Source organism: Balaenoptera borealis, assembly GCF_965194805.1.
Source record: "Balaenoptera borealis genome assembly, chromosome: 2".
NCBI classification, from domain to species: domain Eukaryota; kingdom Metazoa; phylum Chordata; class Mammalia; order Artiodactyla; family Balaenopteridae; genus Balaenoptera; species Balaenoptera borealis.
In genome coordinates, this window is record NC_138867.1 from 19,461,673 (window position 1) to 19,488,526 (window position 26,854).

Here is a 26,854-nt window from a genome sequence, read left to right on the forward strand (position 1 = left end):
ATTTTTTTGCTGTTTTATTTATCTTTTATGAGTGGGATTGTGTTCCTGTCTTACTGTTTCTTTGGCCTGAGGCTTCCAACACTGGGGTTTGTAGGCTATTTGGTAGACCTGGGTCTTGGTAGTGAGATGAGGAACTCCATGAGACCTCACTCCGATGAATATTCCCTGGGGTCTGAGGGTCTCTGTTAGTCCAGTGGTTTGGACTCGGAGCTCCCACCACAGGAGCTTCGGCCCAACCCTGGGCTTGTGAGCCAAGATCCTGCAAGCCGCCTGGGGTGGCAAAAAAGAAAAAAAGCACAAAATAAAAAATAAAATTAGACTGGGAAACTAACAGATATGTTAGGAAGAATATAAAAGTAAAAATATAGATGAATCAACAACTGGAAGGTACATCAGTACCACAATAGTAAAAAAGAGGAGAAGGGAAAAGAAAAAAAAGGTGTGGGGGGGAAAGGCCTTGGCTGTGGAGGGCAGGGCCTAAGCAAGGGCGAGGTTTGGGTGGTGGGCGGGGCCAATGCTCAGGACCCACAGGGCTGGAAAAGGCCCTGGGGACTGTGGGTGGGGGGATGGGCTTAGGCTCAAGGAACAGAAGGGGCCCAGGCGTGCCCCCCACCCCTGGTCTCATGGGGCAGGGACCTCACCTGGGAGCCCAGCAGGCTTCCTGGGCTCGAGTGGGCGGGGCAATCACCCTCCGCTTCTCTCCTGCTCCTCCTGGATGGCTCCTCCCTCCTGCCTCTCCTGATCTCCCCGGCCTCAGGGGCGCTGATCCTGTCTGGCCTCCACTTCTCCTCCCCCCTCAGTCCCCCTACGTCCTACTGGTTCACTTGTGGGTTCCTCCCATCTCCTTGGGCACCAGAGTCCCCCACCAGCGGCTGGCAGGTGCCCTAGTTGTGGAGAGACGCTAACTCCGTGTCTTCCCACACCGCCCTCTTGACTCCACCTCCCCTATTTCAGTTTTAAAAAGGAACATTTGAAGATACTCAGCCTCAGCAGACATGTAAATCTGGTTATATCTGTGCTTGGTTTTTCTCAGAACACTTAAAATCAGATCTTAAAGAACTGCTTCACAGACTAGTGAGTTTTCCCGTGGGGAAGGAAACAGACACAGAAAGGGACTTCGGTGCATAGTTCCTGGTGGGGCAGGCCCAGCGGAGGGGAAGCGGGAGGAGACAGGCGCGCCCACCCCCTAAAGGCCCGTGACTCCTTTGCAGGCCAAGGCCTGCTGGGGTCTGCCCTCAGCTGTGGAGGGACCAGAAAGCTGAGGCCCGGTGGGCCGGGGGGAGGTGGAGAGACCTGGTCATTAGTCAGCCGGCCTGGACCGGATGGCCAGTGAGCATAGCCCAGAGGGAGTTCTCTCCACACTCTAAACTGTCCTAGGGCTGCCTGGGGAGGCCAGAACCACCAGCAGAAATGCGCCTTCTCAGGCTCATCCAAGCTCTGCTTTCCCTTTCCTGGAGGAAAAATGGGGACAAATCCTTCCTACCTAATCTTAGCAGTGTCAGATTTAGCAAATAAAAATATGGAACACTCAGTTAAATTTGAATTTCAGATCAATAATGAACCATTTTTTGTTCGTTGGATGCAATATTGGGTACGTACTGAAATCCAGAGTTCACTGAGCCTCCTGTGTTTTATCTGGCAACTCCACAAAGGGAGAGTTCAAAGTTGCGTCAAGTTGGAATTTAAACTTAGTCCTAAGCTTGAGGCTGCCCTCTTCTCCTAGAGGTTACAGGTGGCGATGAAAATACGGCTCACACATGATGGGTCATTTGAAATTAAAGTATACACATGTGCACACACATATACACGCCAGTAGACACACACACACCCTTACACGTATATGCACACACACGCATCAGTATACACACTCCCCCACACCAATACACACATACATGCACACACACACCGACACACACATACACACCAACACACGCACGCACCAATGTGCACACACCCCTCTGCGCTCATACGTGCCCACTTTAGATGTGGTTCATTTTCTGGGCGGGGCTGCCGTGCTTGAGGTTAGTTACTTTCCCATTCTGCTGAGGGGCAGACTGACCTCGTTACACATTCCGGCCACCCGACATGTCCACAGAGGGGCAGCCTGTCTCCCGGGAGGGCTTCTTGTTTATGCCAAAGGCTTGGATTGACCTGTACACCAGCTGAGCTCATTTGACTTTCCTCAGTGCAAACATTGTGATGAGGCTGGTCACCAAGTGATTTTTTTAAGTGAAGTTACTCCTCTTCATTTGGTTGGATCAGTTTCTGACTTATTAATCATTATGCTCTGAAAGGCTGGCTTAGGGCCCCTCGACCGTCTGGTGAATATATTCACAGTCGCCCTGGGGATGGTTGGATTTTTTTGCGCTGACCTTGGATGATGACCTTCGGAGATGTGTTGAGTGTCACTCAAGTCCTCGCGCACAGCCGCGCGGGGCTGCCCGTGCCACCCGGGACACTCACCTGGTTGATCCCTGCCCATGAGTGCAGGCGGGCTTGTAGGAGGTTCCTGCCTTCCGCCTCCTAACAAGATCCGCGTCTTCCTCCTCTCTGGTCCACCCTCCACGCTGCTGCTGATGTGACGGCAGTTGGACCTCGGAACTTGCGGTGCGGTGGCCGCCAAGGCCCTTCGCGGTTTGATCCCACACCCCTTCATCCTGCAGCCAGCTTTAGGCCGTGCTGAAGCCTGGGGCTGTTTATTTTTCCTTAAGCACGACATGTGACCTCAGCCGTGCTGGGATCCCTGTTCATGTTGTTTCCTTTGCCTGGAACGCCGCGGCCACCCCCCACAGGCAGTTAGGCTCCCCCCCTCCCCATTTGCTGTGCGTGGCAGAACAGGGCAGTGCTCCAGGCTGGGGCGGGGTTTGACGGGTGGAGGGAGGGCAGGCAGGTGGGGTAAGTGACAGATGTGACTTTGGCCTTCAGGGAGCCCACGGCGGAGGAGGAGACCCGCCGCAGGACCAGGACATGCTGACGCAGCCTGGGGAAGCTCAGTGGCCCCGTGCTCGCCCACCCGGTGGGCCTGCTGCCGTAGAGGGTCTACGGGACGCCCTTCTTTAGGCCGTAGCCCGGGAGGTGCCGTTGACAGTCCCAGGAAGATGTCACTGTCACCCTGGCCTAAGGTGGCACCAAGCCCCTGGGGCCCTGTAGTTTTCCTCTGAGATGTCCTTCATGGTTTGGGGCCACCACCAAATATTCCACAGCCAGTCCGCTGTGACAGGGCTGCTGGGGGCCCGGAGCGTGTGTGCATCCCTCCGCAGGGCGTCCGTGGTGCGCTGGGTGGGGTGGGGGCCGGTGTGCGGTCTGCAGGCCTGGATGTAGACGGCAGCCTGCCCGCCCCCACCCCGGCCCCGTGCTCCTGTGTTTCCCATCCTTCCTCTGAGGCCGTGGAAACCCTTCCCTTGGGGGGTCGTCCTGGGTGCTAAAGAGCAGTAGTAACAAGCTGGGGGCCTGTAAGCTGGTGGGAACCTGAGGGACGGGTTGACCTCCCACTAGGGGGTCAGAAGGAAATTAGACGCTAGAGTTTCCGTCCCCTGGTGACAGGGGCTGCTGGTCCACGAGCAGACACGGGAGGCAGGCTAAGCAGCCGAGGAGAGAAGGTGGGCCCTGCTTTGGGCTCCTTGGAAACCATTCCTGAACGTTTCTGGCTTGTCCTGAACCACCACTCAGCACAGGGCAGGACTCTGGAGGCTGGCGTGCGTTCAGATTCTGGTTCTGTTGCCCCAGCGGTGGGTGTGGGTGGGGAGTGATGGCCCCGCGGTGGCCGTGGTTTCCCTGGGAATGAGAGTCAGCGCAGGGAAGATGCTTAGGACGGTGCCTGGCCCGTCGTGAGCCCAGCCAACTTTGTACCTGTATCATCTCACCATCATTTTTATCACCTGCGTAGCAGGCGGGTAGCCGTGGGTGGGCTAGCACTCCTTTGGTGGGATTAGTCTGGGGCCTCTGCTCCCTGGGCAGGCGCCTCTGTCCACCCCCGGATGCCCGTTAGCGTGGCCGATACTGACCCAACGCAGGGGGGCCAAGGGGAGTGCCGGCTGTCATTATTATTAAAATTTACACTCTCACCCTTCGGGGAAGAAATGCCCGAATGCACTCCTGGAGAATAGTTTTATCTCAGTGTGTTAAAGGCTTAATCTGCGTGTACATTTTCCCTTCCCTGTGTTTTTAAATTTAGGTTAAATGCGATTTTAATGAAATTTCTCTGAAAGCTGTCTCGACTACATTGTAAGGTTAAAATTGACTTATTCTTTCAAGATAGAATTCAGTTACAGCTAGTAAACTAGATTCAGCTTTATTACCATCCAAGTGAAAATATTTTTATTACTGCTACAGTGTAAGCCGTCGGAGAGCAGAGGATAAATCAGCGGAGGGGCCCTGGCCCATGGAATATTCAGTGCGTGACAGTGAGAAATAACAAGCTCCCCTCCCCCGCTTGCATCTTCATTAGGCCCCGGAGTGGCTGATGGGAGCCGGGAAGGATGGCGATGTTTCCTTTGAGGCGCGGGGCCCTGGTGGCGGGCAGAGCACCCGCGTGACGGCAGTGCTGTCAGGCACGGGAAGTCACGTGGGCGCGGCGACTCCTCTGTGTGTCCCTCACCAGCCCGTCTCCCTGTCTCGGGCCAGGGCTTTTCCCCCACGGCCAGCGTCCTTATTCCGGTGGCTCCGTGCTGTGCCTGCCTGAGGCCTTTGGACAGCAGGTGGCCCATGGGTTCTCACTCTCCCAGGGCGTGTCCGGCTGATTTAATGTGCCTTCAACTGAAAACCCACATGGCTATTTGGTTGCATTTTTGGGAAGAGGGATCTATTACTCAGGCCAAAAAAATCAAAGAAGGAGAGGAAGTTTCCCGTAATCTAAAAAATAACGTATTATGAATAAACCCCTGGGTCTAGTTCAGCCTCCATCACCGACTCTGAACTTGGTTGCTGCTGCTGCTAATAATAATAATGATAATAATAATGGCAGCTGGCATCCATTCGGTGCCAGCGTACAAGGCACTGTTCTCGGCTCTTTCTTTGCATCACTGTGCTGGCTTTTCACAGCGCCCCTATGAAGTGGTGAGTGACCATCCCCATTTTGAGAGCCCTGCCCCTTCTCTGGCCTCAGTTTCCCCTCAGGCCGGATGATCTCCATGTGGCCTCCAGCTCTGCCCACCCTGCATTGGTACTGAACATGGGAGAGCCCACTGAGCTGTCTCCCAACCGTGCGGGGGACCCGGTGGTATCCTCGGGCTCTGAGTCACGCTCGTCCCCTCCTGCGCCCCAGATTTCCTTGGGGAGCAGCAGCCTGTGGCCGCACCGTGGCCGCACCGTGGCTGTGCCCACCACCAGACCCCCCATGCTCCGCCCCTCTGGGGACTCCTGGCCGCATCTCGCGCCCCGTGTGTGCAGGGTGTGCTCCGCGCCCGTTGGTGGGTTAACAGTCAGGTGTTTGCCGTGCTTCCTGCACAAGGGGGCGCCCTCAGCGTCCGTGGCTTCGAGTTGCTTCCGTAGAGTTTGAAGATGAAGCTCCCTGTGTACAAAGTGCAGGTGTGGGTGGGTGTTAAAGCAGTTTCTGTGTTGGTTATTCTAGTCTCTAGATGTTTGTTGCACCGCATAGGTTTCCTTGGAGGCTTTTGTTTTGCCTGAGACTCTCAGGTCCCCCTCCTCCTGCCCTTCAGTCCGTAGGATGGGCGGTCGGATGCCTGGGAAAGCTCGTAATATGTGCCAGTGTAGCCCCAGCTGCGGCTACATCATTTGTAAAAGGGACAGAAAAATGCTGCATATGCAGGACAGACGAGCAATTCCTGGCTGAGTCGCTGAGAGCCGACCCTCTCGTGGCCGTCTGAGAACTGTCCGCCTCAAAGTGAGTCCCCACTCCCACCCTCCCCCGCCAACCCCACCGCTGGCCGAGCTGGGCCTTCCTCGCTGGGACCCGAGGGCCTCTCGGACTTGCTGGCTTCTCCTGCTAACTGACCTCTGTGCTGCTGTAGAGACAGCGCTTTCTCTGTGCAAGAGCCTTGATCCCAAGTGACCATCTTCACAGACATTTCCCACCACCCCCAGGGGTGTCGCGTCATCGGGGGAAGGGGCGATGCCTGCCAGAGAGCTCGGAAGGACTCGGCTCCACTGTGCTTGAGGGGCTGTACCGGCCCGACGTGAAGGGTCAGTGGCTCAGGGGCCCCCGGGCTTAGCACCCCTGTAGCCGTGCTGGACGGCCCCGCCCTCCGCCCTCCGTCCCTGCCCCTGCCAGCCTTCGCTGCAGGAGCCCGGTCCCAGAGGCCTCCCCACCGTCGTCCTAGGGCCTGGGGTCAGGCCTGTAGCTGCCTCCAGAGCCTGAGTGGTGTGTGGGGGAGTCGGGCTGGGCCCTGCCACCTGGGACCCTGCCTGACCCTCTCTGGTTCCCCACTCCCTCCTTTCTAGGCCTCCCTGTCTCCCAGACCTTTGTGTTTTCCTCCCACCCCCCGAGCAGGTGGAGAGGGATCTGTTTCCTTAAAATCAAGGGGCAACTCTCCTCCCATGTCTGGGCTGGCAGGGTCCCGGGAGGGTCTTGGGGCTGGCGGCCGGCAGGTGGGACTGCACTGACATGCCCCCCAGGACAGAGCGGGGTTTTTAAGACCTGGAGCTGAGGCGTCGGTGGCTTTGACCATTGAGGACGTTCTGTCCTGTACGAGCAGACAGAAGGTTAACAGTTGCTCCGGGAGTTCTTCCTTCCAGGCCCGCACTTAGCACCGGCTCGTAAAAGACTCCCCGTTCACAGGCGGGGCCCTCGAGATGGCCGGGCCACCACCACCCAGCCCGCTTTACGGCCCCAGGAAGTGGGTGAAGGTGGGCTGGGGTGGGACGGGGAGGCGGGTCGGTGCTTGTGTTAGAGATGCTGCACCTGTGTCTTGGCCAGCCCTTCTTCCCGGAACCACCCGGAGGTGCCGGCACGGAAGGCCACGTGGGGATTACTTGTTCGCCTTCGGCTGCTCGAGTGGGGGCCTGTTTACCTGGGATGCGGTGATGACCACCCAGTGGGTAGGGAAAGGCGAGCACGCGAGGCCTCCCGAGCAGTGAATTAGCCGCCTTTCTCCTTAGTGATGCTATCTTTGTGACCCTCCACCCGAGATTGATGTCCGAGGTTTATTGCCAAACCGAGACGAGTTAATTAAATTGTGAGTAGAGACTTCCAAATAAAGCGATTCTCCTTGACTTTAAGAAGAAAAAGTTGTCTTGGTTTTGAATGTAGGCCATCAAGTCTGCTTTTGAAATGATTCCCCGAAGCCATTTTGTTCATGGTTACAAGCTGCTGGAGAGAGTGTGGGTGGCTTTATCTCCCTTACTGTAAAGAACCAACGTCCCTCTGAAATCAGGAAGGGAGGCCACCCCGGCAGCCGGGCTTTTCCACGCGGGGCTTGGTGGAAGGAGGACAGTTTATTGCACGGGGGTCAGACTCCTTTCCACAGTAATAAGCCCTTTCAAGAAGGCAGAGGAGGCACGTGCTGTTTCTGTGAAGGGAGACCTGAGATGGGCCCTCGGGGCCCCCCGTACCTCAGGCTGTGGTCCCTGGCGGGCCCACCCTCAGAGTGCTTTCCCTGGCCCATCCGAGCACCAGCTCCGCCCTGCACACACGCCCCCATCACCGCGCAGGGGACAGTGCAGTCCTCCGTGCTCTGCCGGGCCCGGGTCCCCCCCCACAGAGAGCCCTGGTGTCACGTCTGCGGTGGTAGCCCTCCTGTGTTCTGGGGGGTGGGCAGGATGGGGAGGGCCGGGGTGCGGGCACAGGCTGTCCAGCTGCTTCTCGAAGCCCCCCACTCTGTCCCAGCACCCCCTCCTCGCCTCTCTCCAGGGCCCAGGGCTGTGGGCTCGCCTCTTGGCTCCGCGTGGCCTGGGCGCAGGCTGAAGCTGGCCAGGCCATCGGGGGAGCCCTCTTGTCCGTCTGTCTCTGTCTCTCTGCCTTTCTCTGGCCCTCGAGTGTTTGCCCCCTCCTGTCGCTGTGCGGGGTGCCGGGAAGGAGGAGAGGTGCGCACAGGTGTCAGAAGCCCCTCTAACGGCCTCTCAAGCCGCCCTGGTCCAGGCTGGGATCCCGGATAGGGGGTGCCAGTGGTCTCCGCCGGGCGTTGCCTGGGAACAGCCCCGCAGCCAACAGCGGTGGGAGCGCTGGGGCGCTGGGCACTCAGCCCGTGATGCTCTGCCCGCAGCAGGCACTCGGTGCGTCACGCGTCCCCACGGCTGGTGAGGTCAGGGCTGATGGGATCTGCACCTGACACACGGGGACTGAGGCCGCCAGGAGCGTTCTGCTCAGGTCACACAGATGCAGTGTCCCTCCGTCCACTCTGATGAAGTGTCTATTGACCCTGGAGCCCATGCTTGTCGCCCCTCGGCCCGGGCTCCTGAGGGCCCCTAGTGTGTCCCTGCGTGTGCGTGTGTCCACGTGTGCGTGTGACCGTTCCAGTCTCTGGTTGGCGCCCTGCCGAGGGGGCTCTTAGCACCCCTCCTTGGAACCCGTGACAGCGACAAGGAGACCCACTCCCCCCATCTTCCCCAGTGCGTGGCAGCCAAGGGCCCTGAGCTGGACACTCATGCAGCCGGCTCTCTGGCGCGTGGGGACACGCTGGCACCGGGCGGTGAGAACGCGGACCTGCGGCTGTCCTCTGCAGCTGGCACCTGGGGGGCACCGGAGACCAGCAGGCGGTTAGGGGCTGGGGCGAGACGGGCACAGAGAGCCGTTGTCACAGAGCTGCCCGTCGTGTGTACCTGGGAAATGACACCGTGCGACGGGACTCAGGGCTGAGGGGTGCGGGTCCCCACGTGGCACCTGGGGAGCCTGGAGGGGGTCACTTTGGGTATCCTCACATTGTCAGCTGCGTGGGGAAGGTGTCTCTTCCTTTGATCTGCGCCAAGCAGCCTGAGGACAACGAATGCTTTTAGCTCCATGTTAAATGGGTGCCTTGCCGGGGTGTGCGGACACCGTGGCCCACCTCCTTCTTACACTTGGATGCCTCCCTCCTGATGGCAAGGAGACCTGCAATTCCCTCCTGGCGCCCTTATGCTCACTGTCTTCACACCGTCCCCGGGTGTGGAAAGCGCTCCAGCAGGAACGGCATCCTGGCCTGCGACCACACGTGTACAGGCGTTCCGGGTGAGCAAGGTTTCCCGCGGCACCACCCGTCTGGGCTGTTCTGCGTCGTTTGCTTGCTGACAACAGCAGCGGGAGAGCCAGGGCTGGGAAGAGCGGCTGGGACAGGAAATCCAGCCATGCTGGGGGGTCTCAGCAGGTAGGATGGGGGCGGGGAGGGCTGGCTCCTTCCCGGGAGCAGCCCGGCCCCTGGAACGTGCTGTGGGTCTCGGTTGTAGGCGAGCAGGGTCAGCCGAAGGCCGTTGTCTTCCTCCTGCTCGTCCCCTGGTGGAGAGCGGCCTCTGCTTATCTGCCACTCAGGCACCTGCAGAGCCCCGCCTGGCCTCCCGAGCCTCCGCTGAGCCCTCCTCACTTCAGATGCCCCCGGGCTGGCCGAGCAGCTGAGGGTTGAACTAGGGCCGCCAGGAGAGTCTCAAACACCCGTCTCCCTGGTTCGGTCCTTCCCTGCTTCGCAAGAGCCCAGCCCTTCCCGGTAGCATGGGGCTTTGCCGGCTCATTAACACTGTGTGCACTTGCGTGCTGGTGCCCGAAACCCTGGTGCACCCCCTCTGTCTTAGCACTGGGAGCCCTGGGGGGGCCTTCGGAGAGGCCCCCTGAGCACTTGCTGGCCTGTCAGCCAGCCTGGTCAGGGCAGCCCAGACCCTGGTGTGGGTGCTGGCCTCCTGGCGGGCAGATGCCCGGTATTCATGCCCCAGGTCCCCCGCTCCGCACCGTGGTCACCTGGCTGGCCGGCTCGCGCCTGAGGAGCCCCAGGTGGATGTTTGGGGAAGCTGCCTTCATGGCACCCACTGTTGAGTCTTTAGTTTATGCAGGTGTCCTCTGGGGGGAGGAGCCCCACCATTCACTCATCCCGAGGGCCAGGCCAGGAGCGGCTGCGTGTGTGCAGAGAGCACCCAGCCATGCAAACCTCAGGGCCACCAAAGTGTCACAGGCACTCTCTAGGAGTCGAGGTGAGGGCACTGAGGAAGGGGGCTCAGCTCCAGGGTGGAGAGAGGTCAGAAAAGGCTTCAAAAGGGCAGTGATGCTTGAGCTGAGTCTTGAATGTGGGGAGGCACGGACCAGCCAGTACCAGGCGTGGGGAGTCTCAAATCGATGTCAGACTCAGACACATGTTTTTTGTGGCGTATTCTCAGTCTTAAAGTGCATCAGGAGAGAGGGAAGACTTCTGGGAAAGCTGTACGTCTTCAGTTTCATTGCAGACTTGGGTGGTGTCAGGGCTGGCCGCCTGCCCACAGCGAGCTGAGATCTGTCCACAGTGCAGCTCGTTGAGATCTGCACGCCTCACCAGCCCCGCCCTGTGTCCCCTCTAGAACCTTGTACGGGTGTGGGGGGCATGGAGCCGAGACCCATCCGCCGGATCTGGCGTCGCACCCACTTCCTCTCTTCTCTGGGCGTGGCCAGGGCTGGGGGCAGGGAGCCCTCATGTGGCTTGTGGAGCGGTCGGTGCCCCGCGATGTGGGCTCCGTCTCCTGCACTGCGTGGAAACAGCCCCAGTTTGGGGTGTGTGTTGAGGTGCTCGTGAGCACACCTGTGAAGGGAGCATGACTTCATAGCTCGTCGCTTCAGTTCTGTGTCGCTCCGGAAGAACTCGTATTTTGAATGATGTTACTGTCGAAAACATAGACCTTGACACCTCTCCAGGGATGGAAAGATGGTGTGGGTGGTGTCAGATGAACGCTGTTTCCTTACAACCTGCTGGGAAGCTTCATTCCATCCCGCTCTCGTGTTTATGCTGGGGTCCTGAGAGTGTGGTGGTGTCCCTGTCCCCAAGGCCAGGTGTGCCTGGTGTGACCTCCTCCCGGGGGTGTACTGCCCACTTTACAAACGGGTGGCAGCCTGTAGGGTCTGACCCGCCGTCACCGCCACCCCCCTTCTTCCTATATAACAAGCTAGCGACCCCGCGGCCTGGCCTGGGTGTTGAACTAGCCTTGGAGGAGTGACCTGGGGGGAACGTATGCGCAGTTGGGCCCCTGCCCTGATGTCTGACTGGATCTGAACCTTCAGGGTCGTTTAATGCTGGAGGAAGTCCTCTGCTCGTACACCAAGTGCCGCGTGGGCGCCCCGCAGCACACTTCTGCTACTCCCTGCCAGGGTGAGCGCCAGACCCCCGTGCCGGCTCAGTTCTCCAGGAGGTGCCAGCCGCACGCCCGTGGCCCCCAGGCCGCCCGCACTTGTGACCCATCAGTGATCAAGGCAGCGGTTGCTGGGGCCCCAAGGCCTGATCCCTTGCTGGAGCAGCTCACAGAGCTCAGGAGAGCCGGCCAGGGAAGAGGGGCGCAGGGTGAGGTCGGGAGGGTCCCGGGGACTCGGCGCTTCCTCTCGGCCCTGGAGTCAGGGCCTGTCGCCCTCCACAGTTCACGTGTTCACCCGCTGAGCCCGTGCATCCGGAGTTTTTACTGGGGCTTCCTCACGTGGGCGTGATGGGCCGAATCACGGGCCCCCCTGATGGAGCTCAGTGCCCCACTCCAGGCAAGCTTGGAGGATCATAGAATTAATGACCTGAGTCATGTAGGAACCATCAATCCATGGCAGAGAGAGAGCTGGCTCCGTTGCCCCCAAGAGGGTAACTCTGAGGTGTGTGCTACATCTCTCTGAGCTTGGAAGCATGAAAAGCCTCATTCACCGACAGCAATAAGATGTTAATAAGGCACATTTTATTGGCTTTCTTCCTATCTTATCTCATTTTCCACTCTCATCTATTGCTTCCTGATTCTTCTCAAATAAATTATTTGTACACCAATTATTATCTTAGCATCTACTTCCGAAGGAAACCAAACTAAGAATCAAGGCGGTCCCATAAATCCTTCTTAAACGGTTCCACTGTTTTCCACTTACGCTATTTGTCCTCAGGATAATCCAAACCTTACCTGTAAGTTACATATTGTGTCTCATTTATATGTACCTTTCCTCATTATGTCCAAAATATGCCTTCTCCTCTGGCATTTAGAACAGATTGTTTAATTCTTGTGTTCAGCATCAGAGGACCTAATTGAATTTCGCTGCAGAGATATATTATAAAAAAGAGGTATCTTTAAAATTTGGGATCCCATTTAGTGTGGTGAAGTGTTCACACTTTCAGAATATGTATGAAATAAGGCAGACCGAGGGAACAAAATGTTAGAGCACGCTTCTCATATTCAGTTCATATAATCCTTGAGGGACCATAACAGGTTGAACCCCTTACTTTATCTCCCTCCCCTTCCCTGTTTTACTCCTTCCAGTGGAACAAAGAACTGACTATCTGATTTGATCAAGAAGCTAAAATTGGAAGATGTTTTCTTAATAGTTTCTTTAACAGACAGTAGGGGGAGCTTTTAGCTTGTATAGAGCAGAACAGTATTTGTAATTTATTATTTGGTAGAGAAAATCAGAGAAATGAAGCATTATGGTTCTTTCAAAATATGTTTCAGAAGAATTAAGTTGTCTCTGATGCCATTTTCATGGATGACGTGGTATCTTTAACTTGTTACACAGTTAAACAACATACTAGAAAAAGAAATATTGCTTCTTGCTGACTTTACTGAAGTGATCTGGTCTCTATTGCGTTACTAAATGTGGTTTATCTTGGAACAGTATGAGAATATTCTAGGGCTCTTGGAATTATGTTACAGTTGTCAGCTTCTCATTTCCTAAGGAAATGGATCTTTGGCAAACAGTAGTGAAGAAAGTAGACAACAACCAAACATATAATTCCAAAAATAAATAAATAGAAAGAAAGGGTGAATTATCCTGATCTTCAAAGCACGAGGACTATGGTACTATGCATACGTGTTTTTGTGTACATCCTGAACGCAAAAACCTTCTGAAGAGTCAATTAACCGTAAGTGAAAAGACTTGAATTCTATATCAAATTTACCTCATTTCTAAGACACTTCAATGTAGAATGAGAATATATATTGTTTTTCCTTTCCAGTTAAATAATTTATTATTTCATTAACTATCTAGATTTGAAGTTTTATATGAACACAGGTCCCTGAAATCACACTTAATGACCTGATAGTATAAAAATGCAGGCTGAAGAGGGGAAAAAAAATGGCTATAGGGGAATTGTTTTCTTACAGGAAGCCACATTCTCTCAACTGTTTTTGTGATATGAATTGCATGATCTTTGTTTAGTGTCCCTCTGACACAGCATTCCTGCCTGTCACTATTTATTGAGCAGAGTGGCATAGTGAAAGTAGCACCGCTTTGCAATAATAAAACCTAGGCTCACAAGGGAAGGATATTAACATTTATTGAATATATACTGTGTCTCAGACTTTTTATTAGGTATGTTGCATTTATTATCCAGTTTAATTTGACCCTCAGAACAACATTATGATGTATCATAAATTGTGGATACAAGGATACATTAGAAATAGAATCTCTGGGTTAGAATAAAAACTCTACCACTTCTAGGCTGTGTAATCTTGGGAAAATCACTTAACTTCTCTGTGCTTCAGTTGTAAAACTACAAAAAGAAAAAAATGAAGATGATATTGGTAGTAACTACATTATAGAGTTATTATGGGGATTAGATATGTCCTTATAACTAAAGTGCTTATTTTACTACCTAGAAAATATTGAGACCTAAATAGTGTGGGGTGTTTAGTCCACACCTTTGAAATAAAAAGACTATTAGAAGGTTTATGGCAACTGTGTAGGATATTTTTCTAATGCGCAAATCATGCATTAGTTAGGATTTGCATCTGGATTTGTTTAAACAGGTATCCTGGCTCTTATACTGTAAAATCATGAGGCACTAAACTACCCACCATCCTAGATAAAAAGAGGCAAAAGGAGAATTAGAGCTCAGTGCCTGTGACACAGAAGACATTCAATGCATATCTGCATGGAAGATGAATGAATGTGTAAATTAATAATGTGTCTGACTTCTGAGTCTTTCCATTCTATCAGCTTGCTTCTAGCTCAGCCAGTATGCATATCAATTGAAGGAAAGCCCTGGATGTCCTTTGACAAGTCAGATGAGTGTTATCATCTGTCCTGTCAACTACAACCCCATTACAGTTCTCACATGATAAATGAGGTGGATTATGGAAGAAGTACTTTAAAAACCTTAGAACACCATTTAGGAGCATGCTCTTATCTGGCAGGTGATAGAGTACATATTAAAAAACTAACCTGGATTTGAATCTTGCTAGGTTTGCGACTTTATAATTACTTAATCTTTCTAAACTTTAGCTATCTCAAGGGTAAATGAGTGTAATAGTTCCCAACGCATAATGAGAAGTAAATGTGGCAGTACTACATGTAAAGTACTTAGCTTAATCCTTATTTTAGTGCTTTTCAACACAGAAAGTATTTGGTATCAGCCAGTTATTACTATGATGGTATGATTGTTGTACTCATTGTTATTTTAGCAAGACACACTTATAGGCAGCATTCTTTTCAGATAAGTAGCAAATACCAGACATACACGCTACAATGCCCCTATTCTATGACCACGACTGCTGTTGCTCCTTTGCTATGATCTTTCTCTTCCTGCTGCACGAGGCAACTGCTACTGACTGGAATGGTAAATGGGATGTAAGTTATTTGCTGTCTTTTTCTCTAAAGATTATTTTCATAAACTACACTGTATACGGACAATGAAGATAATAACTCAAAGGCAGTTTTTGTGCAAAGAGTAATGGCAACGAGATGGTGGAAGAGTAAGTCTTAGACTTCTTTTTCTCACAGAAGCAGTGATTTAACAGTACACAGACCAAAAGAGCTTTAGGAGAAATTCAGATCCCTGTCAAGAGGTTGTAGCACCCCAGCTGAGCACGAAACTGACCGTGAATAGTCACATTTAAAGAGGTAAGGAGAATAGTTTCACTTTACCTACATTAGTTCAGTCCCTACCCCAAACTGGCTCAACTCAGGGCTAAGAGAAATCACCACTGACTGTGACTTTTCCCTTGAGGGAAAAGCGTATGGAGAGTGACTCCAGTCTCCTGGGGCTGCCTAAAAAACCGATTTTTGTTTAGCCTCACCTAGAGTGCTGACAGAATGGGCATAGTTTGGATGCCTGGCCAGCTAAGAACAAAGGAAAGCAGAGGGCAGCTTGTTGCAGCTGGCACAGCTGTGTGAGACTGGGAGAAGGCACAGACCCTGAGGCTGATCTCTCTCTCAAATTGGAGGAAAAGAAATAGAGCCTCCTCCAATATCCAAGCTTGTGGTAAAACAGTCAGTAACCAGAGAGTGCAAGTGATTACAGGCTCTTGGATAAAAAAAACTATGTCTGATTAGTAATAAAAATGCACAAGTCCATAGAAGAGGTTTGAGAAGCCCCCAGAAACTCCAGCTGGGCTGATTGGTGAAGGTCATTCCCTCATGAAGCCATTCTGTAAAGACTAGGAGAGTTGTGTCTTCAAATACACAGCTACTGATGTAAATCTACAAGGAATACAAAGAATTAGGGCAACAACATGACTCATTAAAATACTCAAAATAAATCTCCAGTGATCAACCCTAAGAAAATGGAGATCTATAGATTATATTTTAAAAATTCAAGAGATCGCAGATAGACAACTAAAAATCAGAAAACAATACATGAACAGAATGAGATCAACAGAAGAAATAGATACTATTAAAAAAAAAGACCTAAACAGAAATTTTAGATCTGAAGAATACAATAATTGAACTGAAAAATTCACTACAGGAGTTCAACACCAGACATAAGCAAGCAGAAGAAAGAATGAGAGAATACAAAGACAGGTCATTAGTTATCCACTCAGAGGAGAAAAAAAAAAAAAAAAAAAAATGAAAGAGAATCAAGAAATCCTAAGGGTTTTATGGGACTAAGAACATCTTAAATAAAGAGCAACAATAAAACTCTCTGGTAAAGGCAAACATATAGACAAATACAGACTATCATAATACTGTAGTGGTGGTTTTAATTGTACTATAAATGTTAAAACACAAAAGCATGAAAAATAATTATAATGACAAAAATGTTAATCAATATACAATATAAAAATATATAAATTTGGTATTAATAATATAAAACGTGTGTAAGGAAGAGAAGTAAAAAGGTAGAATTTTGTATTTGATTGAAGTTAAGTTGTAGTCAGCTTAAAATAGACTTTATAACTCTAAGAGGTTTTATGTAAGCCTCATGGTAAACACATACACACACACAGAATTGTTAAAACTAATAAACAAATTCAGCAAAGTTACAGGGTGCTAAAAATTGAAATACAAAAGTCAGTCGTGTCTCTGTAGACTAACAACAAACTATCCAAAAAGGAATTAACAAAACAGTCCCATTTAAAATAGCATAAAATAGCATAATACTTTGACTAAAATGAATATAATATAAAATAATATAATATATATAATCTATATATAATAATATAATATAAATATAATATAATATAAATATATAATATAAATATAATATAAAATGAATATAATATAATACTTTGAAATAAACAACCTAGCAGTTGAAAGATGTACAATGAAAACTACAAGAAATTAAAGGAGACATAAATAGTTGGAAAGACACCCCAATACTAAAATTAATATGGAACCACAAAGGGCCCTGAATGTTGAAAACAACTTTGAGAAAGAAGAACAAAGATGGAACCTCCTGACATTGCCTGATTTTCAAAAATATTACAAATCTACAGCAATCAAAACAGTATGGCACTGGCATAGATCCAGACATAGACCAGTGGAGCAAAATAGAAAGCCAACAAATAAACCCATACTTAAATGTCAAATGATAGTCAACAAGTATGTCAAGTGTGCACAATGAGGAAACAATAGTCTCTTCAGCAAATGGTTATGGGAAAACTGGATAGGCGTAAGGAAAAAAAAAATAGAATTGGTCCTTTACCTTACATCATACACAAAATCAAGTCAAAATGGATTAAAGACTTATGTGTAAGATGTAAAACTCTAACACTTCTAGAAGAAAACATAGGTGAAAATCTTGATAATATTTGTCTTGGCAATAATTTCTTGGATATGACACCATAAGCATGGATAGCAAAAGAAAAAAATAGACAAATGGGACTACATTAAACTAAAAATTTCTGCATAGCAAAGGAAATAACCAACAAAATGAAAAGGCAACCTATAATATGGGAAAAATATTTTCAAACTGACAAAGGGTTAATATATGAAATACTCAAGGAATTCCTACAACAAAATAGTAAAAAAATAAAATAAAATAACTTAATTACAAAGTGGGCAAAAAATATGAAAAGACATTTCTCTAAGAAGCTTACACATAGCCAATAGGTATATAAAAATATTTCAACCTCACAAATCATTAGAAAAATGAAAATAAAAACCACAATGAAGAATTACCTCACACCTACTAGAGTGGCTATTATTATTATTACTTTTAAAAGTGATAAGTGTTGGTAAGGATGTGGAGATATTGGAACCCTTGTACAATGTTGTTGAGAATACAAAATAGGTGTAACTATTATGGAAAACAGTATGGAAGTTCCTCAAAAAATTGAAAATTAAAATACCATTTGACCCAGCAATATCATTTCTGGGTATATACCCAAAACCTCTGAATCAGAATCTCAAAAAGGTATCAATATCCTGAACTGATGTTCAGAAAGGTAAGTAACACATGCAAGGTCACACAGCAATTAAATATTGGAACAAGTGATTTGAGCCTCATAACCAGTAAATCACAAAACGAGTCTTCCTATAACCTGAGAATTCCCAGGAGATGAAGAAAGCCATGTTTACTCACTAAGACTTGAAAACCCAGCTCAAATCTGATTTCCTTGTCTGTGGCCTTGTCTACATGGTTCAGTTTTTCACTCTGCTTTCAACATTTCTCATTTTAATAATCATTTAATTACTATTTTAATAACTATTATGGAGCACCTTAAGTCACAATCTAGTGAAGAGATAAGATTCACATTCTAATAACTATAATACAGGGAAATGCCATAAATTCATTCGGCTAAGATAAAAAATTCTAAAAGAATTCAGAAGCAGGAAAGGTCATTTCAACTTGTCTGATCAGAAATAGCTTTATATGTGAAATGATATCAAAGCTGAGCTCAGATGTTGTCTAAGGCAGGAAAGAAAGAAGGATTATGAAACAATGGGGTGTACTTAGTTTTACTAGAATACTTAGATTCATACTGGGGAGACTGGGGAGTTGTGGGAAATAAAAGTATATAAACAGGTTAAGGATAGACTGGACACAGTTTTGAATTCCAGGCTTTGATTTTAGATTTTGTAGTTGTAGCTGATATTGTGCTGAGCAGTTCAGACTCACCAATAGGAATGAGAATTAAGTTTCCATCTGCTGGAGGTGCTGGTGGCAGACAGCACTCATCCATCAAGCTCCTTCCCAGGGGCAGTCCAGTGACTGGTGGATTTGGCTGTAAAGATTTGGACACTTTACCACAATTCAGGATAAAGCTGATGAGTTAACTCAGCTGCTGTGAATGCATCACAACATAACTTAATCTGCCCAGTCCTGCTGACTTCCCTTCTCCTGCAGGTGTTTATTTGGGAGCACTCCCTAATAAACCTAATGCATGCTAATCCACATCTCAGAGTCAGATTTCTTGGGGACCTGATTTTCCACAGTTGCAGTCAATTGAAACCCAGGGGATTATAGAACGTTTGACGCCCAAAAAATACATTAGAGAGTTTAGTATAATACAATTGTTCATCGTCCAAGATGGCTAATTAAGTTCAAGCTTTTGCTCTGCTCTTTTCCAAAGCACCAATAAAACTATATTAAGTAAAGAATCTTATAACAGCAAAAAAGAATGAGAGAAAACCTTCAGTGAAAAAAAAGACATTTGTACCAACTGCTGCAAACCACAAAGTATATGAGAACCAGTACTGATGAAAAGAAAAGCAATAAAGAGAGGTATTAAAAATAAAACAGAAAGGAACTACAGTAGGAGAGAAGGAAAAGGGATGCTAAAACAGGAGGTGTGAGTGAAATTCTTCCTCAAATTCAACGCATATTTTAAAAGCAAAATGATAAAAGGATTAAAATAATAATTTCATTGATTGAGAGGAGGAAAAGAGATGAAGTTGAATATCTGTGAACTAAATCACCATCCTTCTTAGAAGAGCATTAAGAGATAAGATGTTAAGTTGATAAATTAGAAAAGATTATTTAAGCAATTTAAGTAAAGTGTGTAATTTCCACATAAGGAGGTATGTCTGAATAAATACAGCTAAGTTTGAGAAGTTGAACTGGGAACAGGATATGGAAAAAATAGTAGTCTCTCTTATCGTAAGCACCTCTGTAATATTTTAATTTTTACATGCATATTCTTTATTTTTAATATATACATACAAAATACACATTTATTCATAGACACACATGCACACATCAAAATACACTTAATGTAAACATTTTCCTATGATATTGCATAATTTTGAAATGTGGTGATGAACATCTACAAGCATGTATTTTTCTATACAGACTCCTAACAGTGGAATTATAGAACCTAAAGGAAAAATACATGTATGAATATGTATAAAGAGCTCTTAGGGCTTTTTATGGAGATAAATAGACGAGGATATAGCTGTAGGTTATTGGTAGTGTTCCAGTATTCGGGCTGGGTGGTAGATTTATGTCTCCTTAAAAAGTAAACAAGAAAGCAAAGAAAAAAACTTTTATTGCTGGAATGGAGGTAGGGAAAGAGAAAGAGTTCTCTCAGTTTCCCTAGAACTTTCACTTCCATAGCCCTGAAAATAGTTTTAGTAAACATACAAGCTTTACTTAAAAATCTTTAGTGTTCCCTTTTTTCTTGTCACAAGACATTGCTGCTTGAATTTTATTAACATTAAATTATTTACCTTCTTCTACATGTTCTACATAATCTAGAATTAGGAAAGAAAACTAAAAGCAGTGAACTGGGGACTAAACTACTTCTAGACATTTGTGACAACTTCTCAGAATACTTTGCTAGTGTATTGGCTCTCTCGTAGCTCTTCTTTTCTTTTCTTCTCGTTTCTTTTTTCTTTTTCTTTCTTTTTTTCTTTTCTGTTCCTTCTTTACTCTTTTTCCTTCTTATTTTCTGTCCTAAATCCTTTTTTTTCATCTCCTTCTTGTGTTCTGACTTTCTTTTTTACAGTTTTGCTTTTGCCTCTTTTCCTTGTGTATCAGTTCTACTTTCAGGTGCAAGTAACAGATATGTGGATCAAATGTGCTTATTCTCCCACATAACTGCAAGTCTAGAGCCTTATATTATTATTTTATTATGTGTCTGCATTCCAATGATAATATTTAAATCAAGGGACTTATTATTCCAATAGCGACAATTAATCCAATAAAGAGATGAGTGGGGGAAAAGATGCAAATTGATGAAAAATTACAACATCACTGAAAGTTCAGCCAACTAATTATGGTGGCAATGGGAATGGAGAGTATCATTATCAATTTTCAAGACTGAGTGACTGAGACAACAGGAGCAGGACAAGAAGAAATAGTGTTCAGTAAGAACAGCAAGTTTGAAGGATCAGGGTAAACATTTTTTGGTTTACATGTATGTAGAACAGATGCTAAAATATGATCAGCAGATCACTGGAAATGTAAGAAAAAAGTATGAGAAAGAGTTAACCTGTAGATTTTGTAGTGTTACTTTAAAGAGAAAAGATCTTAAAATATTAATTATTGTACTTTCTTTACACCCTGTCCCTTCTCTTTTCATTTGAAGGGAAAGAAGTAACTTAAAAATGCCTAGAGTTGTTGTAGCAGAAGTGCAGAGGAAAAGGCACAACTACTACTATATAAATAAATTGTGACCAGGATCCTAATGTCCAGATAGTACAGAGAGGATGTAAATATCAAATTGATCCCACGGAAAACTTTAGAAAGCATATAGAGAGGAATAGAAAGCAACATCAGTGGTCCATGTAAGAGTAAAAGATAGTCTTATGGGATGTAAATGGGGTAGAGAAGACAGTGGACCATGGCCAAAATGGAAGCCCATGTCAAAACAGAAGGATATAACCTGGGGGATTTGGATGAGGTCATCAAAAGGCAGGAGCAACTTATGTAGGCTGTCAAGTAGAGGACAAGACAACAGCTGAAAATATTAACTCGTCATGATGTCAAGCGAGCAGCTTACTTCCCCTGAACAGAGGCCAGTTGGGTGTTACCTTCCTACAGAAGAATTCTTTCTATCAGTCATTGCCTATATAACACCAGAGACTCTTTCAACAGATGGATGCCCTCCCATGCTATGCACTTTTGAGTTTTCATCAAAACTACCTTGTGAGCAGATAACTCTTTGCCACAGCCAAGGACTTTGTAAGCATCACCAAAGCACAGAGAGTCCTTGACTTCTAAAGGGACTGCAGTAGAATGAGCTTTGGAAGGTAGTGGGGCTGGGCATGGGAAAAGCACACTCATTACACTACACAATTTAGTGGTTACTCGTATACTGAAATATCATCACTTGATTTTCAAATATCTATAAGTGATGTGTTTCCCAAATTTAGTAAAGTCTTGGTGGAAAAGAATAATTTTTATGTAACAACCTCCTACACTCACATAGAATGAGATCTTTAATGGACACTCATTAATAGTAGTTGACTTAAAATTGTAGGTGGTAAAAATGGAGGATGCTGGTCAAAGAGTACAAACTTTCAGTTTTAAGATGAATAAGTTCGGGGGATCTAATGTACAGCATAGTGACTATAGTTAATAATTCTGTACTGTATACTTGAAATTTGCAGAGAGTAGATCTTAAATGTACACACCACACAGACAAAAAATACTATGTGAGGTGATGGATGTATTAACTAACTTTATTAATTATGGCAATTATTTCACAATATATATGTATATCAAGTCATCGCATTGTACATGTTAAACTTAAACAATTATATCTCAAGAAACCTGAAACAAACCTTGTGGATTAGAAATGTTCCATTATATTATTTGATAATTAAAAACGAATTAGATACAGTTATACCCTATTCTGAAAAATACTGATTTAAAAGGTAAGTATAAATACATGAAAAAAATATTAGTATAAAAAGGACTCTTTTCTAACTGTCACACTTAATTTTCTTAGTAGTTCTCTCTATGAGAACAGGGAATTCTCTTCAAACATAAAAAATATCCAGAGAAAGTGAGAACATATAAACCATCTTGAGTTAGTCTCTGAAATATTTCAAAACCTATACTCATCTCTTTTTTTCTTTCTTCTTCTCCTTTAGGTATTTATTTCCTTGCTACTTCATTTCTTAGTCTCCCTTTGACTGATATTTAAAAGCCTGGGTAAAGATCAATGCATTTCAAACCTAAATATCCTTAAAACAATCTTTGCTAACAAAATGTGATTAAGGTTTCTTTAACCTCTGACTTCCTAATGCTGCTGGGACATTTATTTTCTCATTTTGTGTCCATCTGACAAAAGGCCTGTGAAATCATTTGGTAATAACTTTAGATACCATTCACTAGTGAACCCATGTGCCTGTTATGAGGCCTTGTCCAGCAAATTCACATTATATATTTATAGATAATTTATATATATATATATATATATATACACACACACAGAATTTTATATATATATATATATATATATATATATATATATATATATATATATATATATATACACACACACACACACACACAGTTTGCCTATGTAAATAAAAACCACCTCTGGTTAGTTTCTTAGCTCCTAATAGAATGGCTTAATTCTGACATCTTTCTATATGTTCATAAACAAGTAGACACGGGTATAACTTTTGCCCTGATCTGTACCCTTAATGCATAGGTATCACATATACACTATAAACTATAGGTAGAAGCTACGTCTTTCTTAAAGTGACACATCTGCTTAATTTCTCATTTACTCTAAGAAGATTGTCAAGTACAAATTTGGTATTATCACTAGAATAATTCATCCATTTATTCAAAAGTCTGCGCTCTACTCTGTGCCAGACACTAAAGTGAGCACAGGAATGGAAAGTTAAGGTACAGCTCCTGTACTCATCAAAGAATGTGTGATCTGGTGTGTCTGGTACCCACATAAGCAACCTGGCATGCTCTTTTGTCAGGGATTAGTAAGGATCAGAAAGGAAAAAGCTGAAGCTTTCACTGGCATAATTTTAGGGGCTATTTCTACACCTTCTCATATTGACCCATTTAGTAACCCCTGCTATGTAGTGTTAGCTGACGGGAGTGGATGGGCTATGCATGTGCATCTCCTTGTCAGAATCGGTACCAGGTTAAAAAAGAAACATTTAAGGACATTTTGCTTGACATTTTAGTCTTAGATTAATGGCTAACATATATGTTTACTCTTTTTTCGTTTAGGAAGTGTTGGTCTCAGGGACCTCCTTATTGTATTCTTAAGAGAAGGAAGAGCAAGTATCAGCGTATTTTGCCCCCCAACTGAGACCTACCTGCTTTATATTCAACCTCTTTGGAAACCCCAAAGAGCCTTCTGAGGTTAATATCTTATACTAATATCTTGTTATAGTGTTTAGGTCATGGGGTCTAAATTTAGTATGAGTTAAATTTTGGCTCTATCCCTTACTAAATTTGTGAATTTTAAGTTTGTTTCCTCTTCTGTAAAATGTGATGGATAATAATAGTGCTGACTATAATGTAGGGTTTTCAGTAATGAGACAATTTATTTAATGCCCTAATTCATAGCCTAAAATATATGAACACTCAAAAATGTCAGCTTTGGCACAATTGTTATTTTAAAATAAAAATGGAGTTTGGAGGAATGAAGATATTTATGAAGTTTCAAAGCTTGTATCACAGTCCGGTTGGATTTCAATGAATTTACTTCCAAAGCTTTCATTCTTTATTGCTTAGCTCAGAGAATCTCTCATCTGTTTCTTTAATCTGATTTCGTACTCTGAAATTATGATTTACTGTTTAAAGATTGTCATAAATAAAAGAATAATAGTCAACAGGACATAATACAGCTCTATAGTCCAGGGTAGAATCAATCAATATTTGTAATCCTAACTTTTTGGATTAAAAGATGAAATGTATCCTATACACATGAAAAGTGTTTAGAGTTTTCTATGTGTTGGATTTTAAAGTCCTGAGGATGGGGCTAATGTATTACCAAGGCCAACACAAGCCATGACATATATTAGAAACTCAATAAATACGGCAAAGTAAATTTGGACTCAAGATAATACATTAATTTTGGCAATATAATAATTCATATGTATTGCTAGACCATCAGATTGATGATAGACATTAGCAAGGTCATTATCATAGCCATAATTTACTAATTATGTTCTCTGTAATATTATAATATCATCAAGTTTGAAGTATTCTCAGATAAATTATTTTAGCTATAAAATTACTGAGGGGAAAGATTTTCAGGAGAATGGCTGGTGTGGATAACTATCCAAATAATTAATGAGTAGCTTTTTTCCCCATGTACTTGGATAGTCGTGTATTTCAGGAAAAAATGATATATGTTAGGAAGCAAATATGTAATCCTTTGCCCAGGTAGTGATTAGCATGAAGTGGAAAATAATGTCACTCCTTTGTAACTAGCATTGTGACATAAAATTGAGGATTAATGCCTGTCCCTTTTTTTCCTCAAAAATAACCTCTATTCGACTATTATTTGATATGAGGAGCATCAAATGGTTCATACATACTGATCCTTTTAATCATTTGCAGTGATTTTTTAGCTAATTAAGCTTGTGATTACTTTAAGAATATTAGCAATAATGTTTGATTTATAGTAAGAATTGCTTCCTTATCTTGACATGATTTTAACGATCACATGTGGCATTTGAGATGGATTTTACTCTTTCTGCTTAAACAACATTCTAGTTCATTTCTGATGTGCAGACAAGAAAATACCTTATCGTAGCATAACTGAATATGCAGTTTCATGGACAGGTAAAGACAGACCTAAAATACTTGGGGAAGATAAAGAGGAAAATGAGCCAAGAGAATGATCTTCGAAGAGTATACGATATGCTCAGTGTCACAAGCCTGAACTGTAGGAGTGAGTCTTGAAACTTCTTCCTCCCTTATGCTCTGCAATTAAATTTTCAGAGTACTTTGAGTTTTATCTTCAAAATTTCTCTCCAATGCATCTGCCTCTATATTATCAAACTATAACTGGCTAAAATGTCTTTTGGATGAAAAGCTCCATATCCACTCTTGTCTCCTTCCAATATCTTTAACGAATCCATTGCGATATTTTAAAATGGAAATATAAATATTTCACATCAGGCTTTTTGCTCAAAAGCATTCACCAACTTCTTATTGCTCTTAGGTAAATGTTCAAAATCTTTGCCATGGTCTATGAGGTCTTCAATAGTATGACCCCAACTCTCTTTATAGTTCTCACCCGTGCCATCCTCCTTCACCTCTCTTATCTCTCTTTGAAAAATTTCCTTCAAACAAACATGATCTCTGTCATTACAAAACATTTGCACATACTCTTTCATTTGCCTCAAACACTCTTCTCTCTGCCACAACACGTTCGGCTACATAGAATAATACCTAGTTCTCAGCTCGTTTGTTGTTTTCTGCATGAAGATTTCTTGAATTCTAGTGTTACGCCATTGCATAGCTTATACCACTTAGTATTTGCATTTAATTGCATTTAAAAAATTGTTTACTTATAGGTGTGTTTGTGCAATTGCTTGATTAGTAGCACTCACTGCTCCACTGGACTTTTGACTCCATGAAAGAAGACACCATGTTTATTTTTCTCACTTTGTATTTTTAGTGCTTTATATTGTACCAATCATATAATAGCTCTCAGTATACATTTTTTTAATAGGATGATTGAATGGATAGTTGAATAAATGGATGAATAAACTAATGTAGTAGAATGAAATATTATTTGCAAATTGTCAATCTACCCTTTGTTATAAGACTGGCTATGGTTAAGGAAATATAGTCCCCGAATGTGAATACATATAGAGTAGACTTGAACCCAACCCACAGCTTAGAGTCAATTAGCTGATTTGAGTTGAGCTCAGCAGATCCTGAGTTGACCCACACGTTTATGAGTGAGAAGTAAATTCTTTGCATAAACCAGTTGGTGTTCAGGTTGTTTTCAATAGCAGCTGATTGATAAATTCCTAATATATAAATATATTAGATTATAATTTATAATGGGTAACAAAGCCATGTATTAAAATTAAGAAAATATAATATTTTAATCTAACATAATTGTGTATATTATATAAATTTTATATATAATTATACTGTATACAATAACTATATCTTATCATATATAATATATATTTAACTTACTTCTTGCTCGCTAAATAAGAAAAATATTCTGACACTCATTGAAAACTTATTTAAAGCTTATGAAGAAGAAAATGTACTGAATTCTTTTGCACTTATCAAGAAGATTGTTTTCCTTATTTTAACTCTATACTTTTTCAAGTTACAGCCATATTAAACTTAGTATTGCCGTATTCTTTGTAGCTAAATATATGCACTGGAAGAAGTTGAATCTTGTAGATTCCTTTAAGTTCTTGGTTTCATCTTCTAAAACATATACCTTTGTTTGGCAGAGAAATGTCTTTGAAACAGAAACCTAAAGCCAGATTTTATTCTCACTAGTTCCCTTCCAAGAACTGAAGAGTAATTGGAACAATAAGCTTATGTTCTGTAGCACTCACTGTACTGCTTTAGCAAATTGCTGTTACTTTTCTGAAGAAGGCAGACTGTATAGTAATAACCCACAGGGCATGTTTTTCTGATGAATGGCAAGTGTGGGATGCTTCAGTCACTAAAATCTCCAGGAAGAATCTATTCCTAGAAACACATGCTGATGCTCCCAGACAGTGCTACAT

General features: G+C 44.9%; 1 protein-coding gene and 1 long non-coding RNA gene across 6 annotated transcripts in view; one reads left to right on the forward strand and one right to left on the reverse strand.

The window, feature by feature from the left end:
• Positions 1–26,854, forward strand: part of LOC309623719 — a 203,024-nt gene that overhangs the window by 26,664 nt on the left and 149,506 nt on the right. The window lies entirely within an intron of this gene.
• Positions 13,619–26,854, reverse strand: part of LOC309623716 (uncharacterized protein) — a 451,333-nt gene continuing 438,097 nt past the window's right edge. For 2 of the 4 annotated variants that reach the window (XM_082380836.1, XM_082380835.1), the window contains one exon: positions 17,202–18,441. In XM_082380836.1, coding sequence (XP_082236962.1) covers positions 18,244–18,441 — 198 coding nt within the window. In that variant the 3' untranslated portion in view covers positions 17,202–18,243. Of the gene's footprint in view, positions 15,476–17,200; positions 18,442–26,854 lie in introns of those variants that run through there. The other 2 variants (XM_082380838.1, XM_082380837.1) reach the window with 2 other exon arrangements.